Source organism: Rutilus rutilus (assembly GCF_951802725.1).
Source record: "Rutilus rutilus genome assembly, chromosome: 12".
Classification (NCBI taxonomy): domain Eukaryota; kingdom Metazoa; phylum Chordata; class Actinopteri; order Cypriniformes; family Leuciscidae; genus Rutilus; species Rutilus rutilus.
The window spans coordinates 2,608,675-2,620,344 of NC_140217.1; the positions used below are offsets into that span (position 1 = coordinate 2,608,675).

An 11,670-nucleotide genomic window follows, 5' to 3' on the forward strand; every position below is an offset into this window, starting at 1 on the left:
ATACTATGTATCAGTCTCTGACGCGCGTTCACGAGAGCACCACGTGTGTGGTGATGACGCAGCAGCTGGCGTTCTGACATATAACCTACAAGCAGAGGAAGATGCACGGCGAGGTCGCGCATGCGTTGTGGTGCTCTCGTGAACGCGTGTCGGAGACTGATACAGAAGGGAAGAAATTATTGAATAAAGTTGACATTTTGTTTTTTTTTGGTGCACAGAAAGTATTCTCACCGCTTCATAAAATTAAAGGGATGGTTCGGAGTAAATTCAACCTAGGGTCCTTTGCACCATGACCTCAAGCCAAACACGCCCCCAGAAGCTTTTTTTTTTTTCCTTGGTCGAACATTATTAAAGTTAAAGCTTATTAAGGATATCAGCCGAATGGCCTAGTGCAGGCGCTAATGGATCAAGGTTAATCAGAGTTTGTTCTTCTTTTCAATGCGAGTCTTCCTTTTGGTGATTGGTCAATGATTGACTGCGACTGCTGCTTCAGGGTCACACGGGTGATGACATCACTCTCTTCATCGCCACTGTCGTCCTCATCTGTAGACAGAAAAGACATGCAGGTGTGTAAGGTGTGTGTCAGCTCTGTCTGCTAAACGTAATAGTTCTGTTATTGTTCCCTGTACATATGGATCAACAGCATTCATAGTTCCCATGTACCAGTAGGCCAGTCTCTCAGTCACACACACACAATCACACGTAAATGTGATCTGGCCTTTGAGACATTAACAAAACCACCACCACTCTGTACAACAGAAGAGTGAGCTTTAACTTCCACACAGTGTACAGATTGAGGAATGGAACTAAATCAGAAGAGCACAGGTGAACATCTTGATAAGAGGGAGCTTTTGAACTGTGTACATCGAAAAACACATGGCCGTTCCTGGTCAAGAGCTTTCCAAGTTCACAAACCAGTGATCACTGGTGCAAAATGAAAATCAGAGTGCCCAAGATAAAGAAGTATAATGGGGGAAAAAGTTTAAACACATACAGTATGCCAAGTTCTTAGATATACTGTATGTAATCTTTGTATCCATGTTGATTTCAAATGGCTTTATGTTCAACAAGTTGTTTTAAAGGTACAATATGCAAGAATTTTGCATAAAAATATCCCATAATCTCAAGGCCAGTGTTATATATTTTGTTAAGTTGATTACTTACAATATCCCAAATGTTTCCAACTATTTTTAAATCGTGAGAAAATTGCGATTTTAACCAAGGAAACAGGGCGTTAGAGCAGGGGGGAGCTGGGAGTCGCCAGTCAATGGCGTCACATCCGCGTTACCCTCGGTTTCCGCTCGTACTGCGTGGAGTCCTGGACAAATGCGGAAGTTGTAGTTGTAGCGTCTATCAAGCAACAGACGTTAGCTTGTTTCTTGCAGTCGTTATGGAACACAATTATTCTTTACCGATTGCAGCTGGTTCTGTCGACAAAGTATGCTTAATTTTATATTTTCCTAATGTAGCATTCGGTAATAGTTATGTTTATGTAAGGGAAGTATTATTGCTTTAGATTTGTGTTTAGTTTATTGACATTGTTTATCACGTCTGGTGTTTATGGCCATGTAAATAAATATAGCATGTGTTATACATAAAGATTAATCAGTATTTTGGCAAATGATGTGGGTATGTTCGAATGTACTTTTACAACAATTGTTTAGAACACGTAAAACTGCGCCGCGTTATCACAACAATGAATTCGACATATACAGTAACATCTATGATAACCAATATAGTATTAAACCTTACTTTTCTTGTGGTTAATTCATTTTAATGAAATAAAAGTGTGATGAGGTTCAAGAGTCAGGAAGGAAGAAGACAGGGGTCGGCGTGACTGGGACTCGTACTTTATTAAAATAAAACAAAACAAACAAAAGTCGTGCACAACGCGCATTCACCGTGGCAACCGCGACAGCACAAAACAGTTCAAAAATGAGAGCTCAGATCCACCGGTTTTCTTTCTCTGCGTCCAATTTTCTCTTCAGTCTCTCTCTCGTTCAAGCGCGCGGCTTAAAAGCGGTCTCTCCACGCCGATCACAGCAATAAGACACAGGTGTTCGTCATTTGCACTTGACCTACTTGCTCGTCTCTTCTCTCTCCCATTACAGACCGCGCTGAACCACGCCCCCCTCGCCACAAAAAGCATGTCATTATAAAAAAAGAACTTAGCCTCATCCATTAACATGATTTTAGATTCCCATCTGACTGATTTACATCCACGGTGGAGTTTAAAACGACAGTTCCCATCATTCCACGCTCCTTCACATCGTCATCAAGCTACGCCGTTGTTGTTTGGAATGTAGCGCCCTCTAGCGGCAGAAAATTCTTGCATATTGTAGCTTTAATGTAACAAATGTCATGTGGTGTAACCATCAAGTAAAAACTAATAGCATATTTTCTTTATACCTTGATGAATGATAAAATATATTTTTCAAGCTAAAAATAATTAAAAAAAAAGATCAAGTAGGATTTTTTATTGAGGAGGTTTTTTTTACCATATAAATACCCTGAAATGTGTGACTTCACGCCCCAAAAAGCTTAATTCAGATATAGGATACATGTATGAAGCCCATTTCTGCCATAAAACAATAATTATGAGATAAGAAGTCAATTATGGCATAAAGAATTTAAATTGTCAGGAAAAGTCACAATTACTAAAAGTTTAAATTAAAATATAAAAAGTCAATTATAACATAAAAAGATGAAATTAAAACACAAAGTTATAGAAAGAAAATCATAATTGTGACAAAACATTTAGACTTTTTATCTCATAATTATGACTTGGTATTTCACCAAAGCATGATTTTTTTTCTTATGTGGCAGAAATGAGATTCCATGGTGATATGAGCTAGTGTCTCACCATCAGAAGAGTCCTGTTTCTGGGCCTCATGGAACTGAATGCGCGTGTTATCCTGGGGCAGATTTGCTGCTATCTCGGCAAGGAACTGCAAAGGGACATGAAATAAACAACATATTAATACTAGTGCAAAAATGCCCGTGCAAAAGTTTTTGTGTGCAAAATCATTTTTTGTGTGTGTTTTTAGTAATTGTTGGTTTGGTGTGTTTGAGTGCTCATTGTTACAATTACACAGCAAAAGTTCAGTGACTTTTTTTATTTGTGCATGGTAGAAAGCAAATACTGATACTGACATAATGACATACAATAAATGTGGAACACTGAACTACACGATTCAGGGAGCAGGCTACACAGTGAACTCCAAGCTACTTAAGCTCCACTGCTTTCTTCGACCCTCTCTGTGAAAAAAGCCAGTGTGTGCTTTTACCGATATTTTTTGCATTTCTAATCCAAACAATGTCAAACTTGGCACTGCACTTACTCGTGCCCATAGCGAGACACCTGTCAAGTTTGAAATCCATCGGACTAACGGTTCGAGAGATATGCGAATAACACACACAGAGTGATGGACGATGCTCGCTCTTCTCTTCATCCTCTCTGCCTGAGCAATCCTCTTCTCTCGCTCTCTTCGCTCTCTGTACACCTGCTCCTCCTGAAGCTGCAGCTCAGACTAGGGATGCAACGATACCATTTTTTCAGAACCGATCCGATACCAAAAATTCTGAGTATCGGCCGATACCGATCCGTACCGATACCAGCGCAGTTTTTTTTTAATCAAGTAGAATTTCTATAACTCTGTGTTGAACTGATAATAAGAACTGAAAAAAGAAAAACAACAACAAAAAATATATGATCATAATCTGACATAAATGCTATTATAAACTAGTGGATAATTCAGCAGTAAAATTTAGTCTAGAAAAATTACGAGTGCACAATAATTGTATACAATTTGAACATTTTGTGAAAAAAAAATGTTTAGTGGGGAACAAATTAGAGACAATAAGTGTAACACTAAATCTGGTAAAACTTTACACATTGCTCTTTGTATTGTTGTAAAATACATTCATGAAAACCAACAACAAAAATCAAAAATATAAATTATTTTATAGCCTACAATAAAATTGAGACATTTTTTAAATGTATAGCACAGCTGTTTAATGAGGTAGCAACATAATAGATAGGACAGAACAAGAACGGCTATTGATATTGTTTCATTGCGTCACTGTATTATGATATGAAAGGCTCCAATACAGAGCGGCACAAAGCGCTTATGCGCATCCCGAGCGCAGAATGATGCGCTTGAAGCAACATGAGTCACAGCGCGCAGCGCGTCGAGTCCGCATTGAAAAGTTTATAACACAAAGAAAATACATATTGATGCGTAGTGTATTGTACAGTATCTATCTATGCAAAAGTCTATTCAGCATTTTCTTTTAACAGTTTTAAATTTCAGTTACTGTGCGCGTGAAGAACAAATAGTGCTCTGACTTTACTCCAGTGTTGTGATCTAACAGACACCCGGTAGAAAGTAACATGATTAAGGTACAGCAATAAAGTCCAGCAAGATAAGAGTTGTTTTATGCGAAACCATAGACCTTTATCTACAGATCAAGTATTATAATAGTAACACTGAATCATCTTGGAGAGAGTTTCATTGTGTTAACTGTTGTAACCGAACGTGACGCGCTGTTTGAATGAAGAATGACTGACAGCGCAGCTGAGGGAAACGTTTACGGGATCTTGAATTTAACGACTTAAATATTAATTTATATCTCACATTATACTATATAATGGCTTCAGAACACTTATAATATTGTGCACGAAAACTTATGGTGCTTTATAATGTTTGTGTGCCTTTTGTGGGGCTTAACAATAACACTGAATAGTATACGCACAATATCGGATTTGGAGTGGCCTTGTCTGACCGATACCCGATCCGCCAAAAATGGCAGTATCGGAGCCGATACCGATACTGAGTATCGGATCGGTGCATCCCTAGCTCAGACTGGACACACACACACACACACACACACACACACACACACACACACACCTTAATGAAATAAGGCATTTATAGAGCGCTCTCCCCTCAACCACCACCAGTGTGCAGCATCCACTGTCAGAACAATGGCGCCAGTGCGCTCACCACACACCAGCTATAGGTGGAGAGGAGAGAGAGTGATAAAGCCAATTGAAAGCATGAGGATTCTTATTAGTAGGCCATGATTGATAAAGGACACCGGAGTTACACCCCTACCCTTTACGAGAAGCATTACTTGCACAACCTTTACCATGGCACACTGACACGCATGCTTGCTTTATTAACTCATTAAAATACATTTTAATCATTTATTAAATGCTTTGTCTTTACCATGGCTGCATCCTTTGAGGATTGAGCGTCACTGTTGATGACCTGCAGTTTTTTGAGCACTTGTGTCTGCCGGTGGATCTCTGCCTCCGTCCTGTCCAGCTGTGGCTGAAATGTAAGACTGTCCTCCTGAAGAAACAAATAAGAGGATAATCATAAATGTTTATTTACCATGCTGTTCAAAAGATTGGGGTCGCTAAGAGTTTTACTCTTAAAGGGATTGTTCACCCAAACTCTGTCATTATTTACTCACCCTCGTGTGGCTCCAAACCCAGAAGACTTTCGTTCATCTTTGGAACACAAATGAAGATATTTTTCTGTCCCTCCACTGGCAGCCTATGCAACTACCACTTTCAAGCCCCAGAAAGGGAGTAAGTAATCATTAAAGTAATCCATGTGTCTCCAGTGGTTTATCCGCAACTTAACGAAGCGACACGAGTGCTTTGTTTGCGCAAAAAAATACAATTTACCACTTTATTTACAAAATATAAATCTCCATTGCGCGTTCACGAGAGCACCGTGGCACATGTGTGTTCTGCTGACGCAAAAGCAGACGTTGTTGCATGAACGCATGCTGGAGATTAATATTTTGTAAATAAGGTGGTAAATTGTTTTTCGGGGGGGTTTTGCAAACAAAGCACTCTTTAATATGTTTAATAGATTACTTTAATGATGTCTTTAGTACCTTTCTGGGGCTTGAAAGTGGTAGTTGCGCAGCTGTCAGTGGAGGGACAGAAAGCTCTCAGATTTCATAAAAAAGATCTTCATTTGTGTTCAGAAGATGAAGAGTAATTAATGACAGAATTTTAAATTTTAGCTGAACTAACCCTTTAATGAAAGAAGTCTCTTATGCTCACCTGTACAATTTAAAATAACTTTTCTATTTTTATCTATTTTATAATGTAATTTTTTCCTGTGATCAAAGCTGAATTTTCAGCAGCCATTCCTCTTGGCTTGTGTCACATGACCCTTCCGAAATCATTCTAATATGCTGATTTGGTGCTCAAGAAACCTTTCTTATTATTATAAGAATAAGAATATATTTTGAATGGTATGGATGAGTGTCATTGGATACATTGGATTGCTTAAATTTTCCCCATCACATATATGGGGTATCATGCTTTATAATACACATCTGTGTGGGTTTATGTGTGTGTGCTGTGTCAGTCTGTACATGAATCCAGTTCATCTGTTCTTTCTCAGATACCTGTAGTTGGTCCTTCACTTTGAGGTATTCTCGCATTATGTTCTCTGCTTCATGATGTTCAGCTGCACTTTCTGCAATCGGTTTTCCAGAATGCGCAATTTCTATAAAACAAGCACACAAGTTTATTCATTTTCTTGCTTGAACTAACATATTTAGAAAGACTTGAGAGAAGGAAGAAGAGAATTTACACAGGAAGAATGACCACTTAGGGAAACTTATGGCAGAGTTACCTTCTTTACTCTAATTCTCATTATCATGTGCAAAAAAATCTGATTCTCGTGAATTGTTTAGATTGTATAATAATAATGGTGGTGATAAAACTGTGGGCATTTTTTAAATTACAGTAAGGAGAAATTGGGACAAAAATGATTTGACTGGAAAAAAGGCTCAATATTCTTACTGCTTTTTTTCCTTTTGATTTTGGGAGGAAACCTGGACGATTCTTTAATTGTAAGATTCACCAGTGTTCATTCAAAATGCACAGAAAAAAAGACAGTTTCTACCTTTTCCTCGTCTAGTTCCTGGTTGTCAGGCAGAGGGCTTCTGCTCTGGGGCTTCATGCTCTCGTACTGGAGCTTCAACTCCTCCAAACGCTGCCTCTGTGTGTCAGTGGTGTGTTTCATAGCATTCAGCTTCTTCGTTTTATCACACACCTCCTTCTCCAGCACCGTCCGAGATGACTGCACAACAAAAATGACTGACACCCACAACTGATATGCAGGTGATTCTGTAACCACGGGCAATTTAACTGGATAGTACAAGTGAAAGAAGTGACAAAAGGTTTTAAATAACTGATATAAAGGTTAATTTAACCCCACCTTAACAGACATGTTCCTGAATGATGCATTCTCCATCCCACGGTCTTGAAAAACATCCTTGATTACTTGTTCCTCTCCCTGGACAACCATGACCAAGATATGCATCAAATACAGCTATAACGTGACTTAAATGATATGGATATGCCTGATATGCAGGTGATTCTGTAACCACGGGCAATTTAACTTTGGTGATTGGTCAAACGGGGCACCCTTCAATGCTTCCAGGACAGTGGAGATGTCCCAGATTGGCACAGAGGTGGGGTAGCGGAGGGTTTGGCCTCATTGCCCATTTAAGGAAGCGCATGATGAGGTCGTTCCTTCCTAGTGATTGTCCGGCCACAAGAGCGTGAGATGATGTTCTTTAATTGTAAGATTCACCAGTGTTCATTCAAAATGCACAGAAAAAAAGACAGTTTCTACCTTTTCCTCGTCTAGTTCCTGGTTGTCAGGCAGAGGGCTTCTGCTCTGGGGCTTCATGCTCTCGTACTGGAGCTTCAACTCCTCCAAACGCTGCCTCTGTGTGTCAGTGGTGTGTTTCATAGCATTCAGCTTCTTCGTTTTATCACACACCTCCTTCTCCAGCACCGTCCGAGATGACTGCACAACAAAAATGACTGTCACCCACAACTGAAATGCAGGTGATTCTGTAACCACGGGCAATTTAACTGGATAGTACAAGTGAAAGAAGTGACAAAAGGTTTTAAATAACTGATATAAAGGTTAATTTAACCCCACCTTAACAGACATGTTCCTGAATGATGCATTCTCCATCCCACGGTCTTGAAAAACATCCTTGATTACTTGTTCCTCTCCCTGGACAACCATGACCAAGATATGCATCAAATACAGCTATAACGTGACTTAAATGATATGGATATGCCTGATATGCAGGTGATTCTGTAACCACGGGCAATTTAACTTTGGTGATTGGTCAAACGGGGCACCCTTCAATGCTTCCAGGACAGTGGAGATGTCCCAGATTGGCACAGAGGTGGGGTAGCGGAGGGTTTGGCCTCATTGCCCATTTAAGGAAGCGCATGATGAGGTCGTTCCTTCCTAGTGATTGTCCGGCCACAAGAGCGTGAGATGATGTTCTTTAATTGTAAGATTCACCAGTGTTCATTCAAAATGCACAGAAAAAAAGACAGTTTCTACCTTTTCCTCGTCTAGTTCCTGGTTGTCAGGCAGAGGGCTTCTGCTCTGGGGCTTCATGCTCTCGTACTGGAGCTTCAACTCCTCCAAACGCTGCCTCTGTGTGTCAGTGTTGTGTTTCATAGCATTCAGCTTCTTCGTTTTATCACACACCTCCTTCTCCAGCACCGTCCGAGATGACTGCACAACAAAAATGACTGACACCCACAACTGATATGCAGGTGATTCTGTAACCACGGGCAATTTAACTGGATAGTACAAGTGAAAGAAGTGACAAAAGGTTTTAAATAACTGATATAAAGGTTAATTTAACCCCACCTTAACAGACATGTTCCTGAATGATGCATTCTCCATCCCACGGTCTTGAAAAACATCCTTGATTACTTGTTCCTCTCCCTGGACAACCATGACCAAGATATGCATCAAATACAGCTATAACGTGACTTAAATGATATGGATATGCCTGATATGCAGGTGATTCTGTAACCACGGGCAATTTAACTTTGGTGATTGGTCAAACGGGGCACCCTTCAATGCTTCCAGGACAGTGGAGATGTCCCAGATTGGCACAGAGGTGGGGTAGCGGAGGGTTTGGCCTCATTGCCCATTTAAGGAAGCGCATGATGAGGTCGTTCCTTCCTAGTGATTGTCCGGCCACAAGAGCGTGAGATGATGTTCTTTAATTGTAAGATTCACCAGTGTTCATTCAAAATGCACAGAAAAAAAGACAGTTTCTACCTTTTCCTCGTCTAGTTCCTGGTTGTCAGGCAGAGGGCTTCTGCTCTGGGGCTTCATGCTCTCGTACTGGAGCTTCAACTCCTCCAAACGCTGCCTCTGTGTGTCAGTGGTGTGTTTCATAGCATTCAGCTTCTTCGTTTTATCACACACCTCCTTCTCCAGCACCGTCCGAGATGACTGCACAACAAAAATGACTGACACCCACAACTGATATGCAGGTGATTCTGTAACCACGGGCAATTTAACTGGATAGTACAAGTGAAAGAAGTGACAAAAGGTTTTAAATAACTGATATAAAGGTTAATTTAACCCCACCTTAACAGACATGTTCCTGAATGATGCATTCTCCATCCCACGGTCTTGAAAAACATCCTTGATTACTTGTTCCTCTCCCTGGACAACCATGACCAAGATATGCATCAAATACAGCTATAACGTGACTTAAATGATATGGATATGCCTGATATGCAGGTGATTCTGTAACCACGGGCAATTTAACTTTGGTGATTGGTCAAACGGGGCACCCTTCAATGCTTCCAGGACAGTGGAGATGTCCCAGATTGGCACAGAGGTGGGGTAGCGGAGGGTTTGGCCTCATTGCCCATTTAAGGAAGCGCATGATGAGGTCGTTCCTTCCTAGTGATTGTCCGGCCACAAGAGCGTGAGATGATGTTCTTTAATTGTAAGATTCACCAGTGTTCATTCAAAATGCACAGAAAAAAAGACAGTTTCTACCTTTTCCTCGTCTAGTTCCTGGTTGTCAGGCAGAGGGCTTCTGCTCTGGGGCTTCATGCTCTCGTACTGGAGCTTCAACTCCTCCAAACGCTGCCTCTGTGTGTCAGTGGTGTGTTTCATAGCATTCAGCTTCTTCGTTTTATCACACACCTCCTTCTCCAGCACCGTCCGAGATGACTGCACAACAAAAATGACTGACACCCACAACTGATATGCAGGTGATTCTGTAACCACGGGCAATTTAACTGGATAGTACAAGTGAAAGAAGTGACAAAAGGTTTTAAATAACTGATATAAAGGTTAATTTAACCCCACCTTAACAGACATGTTCCTGAATGATGCATTCTCCATCCCACGGTCTTGAAAAACATCCTTGATTACTTGTTCCTCTCCCTGGACAACCATGACCAAGATATGCATCAAATACAGCTATAACGTGACTTAAATGATATGGATATGCCTGATATGCAGGTGATTCTGTAACCACGGGCAATTTAACTTTGGTGATTGGTCAAACGGGGCACCCTTCAATGCTTCCAGGACAGTGGAGATGTCCCAGATTGGCACAGAGGTGGGGTAGCGGAGGGTTTGGCCTCATTGCCCATTTAAGGAAGCGCATGATGAGGTCGTTCCTTCCTAGTGATTGTCCGGCCACAAGAGCGTGAGATGATGTTCTTTAATTGTAAGATTCACCAGTGTTCATTCAAAATGCACAGAAAAAAAGACAGTTTCTACCTTTTCCTCGTCTAGTTCCTGGTTGTCAGGCAGAGGGCTTCTGCTCTGGGGCTTCATGCTCTCGTACTGGAGCTTCAACTCCTCCAAACGCTGCCTCTGTGTGTCAGTGGTGTGTTTCATAGCATTCAGCTTCTTCGTTTTATCACACACCTCCTTCTCCAGCACCGTCCGAGATGACTGCACAACAAAAATGACTGACACCCACAACTGATATGCAGGTGATTCTGTAACCACGGGCAATTTAACTGGATAGTACAAGTGAAAGAAGTGACAAAAGGTTTTAAATAACTGATATAAAGGTTAATTTAACCCCACCTTAACAGACATGTTCCTGAATGATGCATTCTCCATCCCACGGTCTTGAAAAACATCCTTGATTACTTGTTCCTCTCCCTGGACAACCATGACCAAGATATGCATCAAATACAGCTATAACGTGACTTAAATGATATGGATATGCCTGATATGCAGGTGATTCTGTAACCACGGGCAATTTAACTTTGGTGATTGGTCAAACGGGGCACCCTTCAATGCTTCCAGGACAGTGGAGATGTCCCAGATTGGCACAGAGGTGGGGTAGCGGAGGGTTTGGCCTCATTGCCCATTTAAGGAAGCGCATGATGAGGTCGTTCCTTCCTAGTGATTGTCCGGCCACAAGAGCGTGAGATGATGTTCTTTAATTGTAAGATTCACCAGTGTTCATTCAAAATGCACAGAAAAAAAGACAGTTTCTACCTTTTCCTCGTCTAGTTCCTGGTTGTCAGGCAGAGGGCTTCTGCTCTGGGGCTTCATGCTCTCGTACTGGAGCTTCAACTCCTCCAAACGCTGCCTCTGTGTGTCAGTGGTGTGTTTCATAGCATTCAGCTTCTTCGTTTTATCACACACCTCCTTCTCCAGCACCGTCCGAGATGACTGCACAACAAAAATGACTGACACCCACAACTGATATGCAGGTGATTCTGTAACCACGGGCAATTTAACTGGATAGTACAAGTGAAAGAAGTGACAAAAGGTTTTAAATAACTGATATAAAGGTTAATTTAACCCCACCTTAACA

General features: G+C 41.1%; 2 protein-coding genes across 2 annotated transcripts in view; one reads left to right on the forward strand and one right to left on the reverse strand.

Moving 5' to 3' along the window:
- LOC311300702 (uncharacterized protein) overlaps positions 1–10,062 on the reverse strand; it is an 11,510-nt gene extending 1,448 nt beyond the window's left edge. Inside the window, exons 1-6 of the mRNA XM_084425155.1 lie at positions 7,989–10,062; positions 6,939–7,850; positions 6,436–6,536; positions 5,232–5,357; positions 2,864–2,948; positions 232–543 (exon numbers count right to left, since the gene is read on the reverse strand). Coding sequence (XP_084281281.1) covers positions 413–543; positions 2,864–2,948; positions 5,232–5,357; positions 6,436–6,471 — 378 coding nt within the window. The 5' untranslated portion in view covers positions 6,472–6,536; positions 6,939–7,850; positions 7,989–10,062 and the 3' untranslated portion in view covers positions 232–412. The remainder of the gene's footprint in view (positions 1–231; positions 544–2,863; positions 2,949–5,231; positions 5,358–6,435; positions 6,537–6,938; positions 7,851–7,988) is intronic.
- LOC311300695 (uncharacterized protein) overlaps positions 1–11,670 on the forward strand; it is a 283,730-nt gene that overhangs the window by 48,170 nt on the left and 223,890 nt on the right. The gene's annotated exons all lie outside the window — the stretch shown is intronic.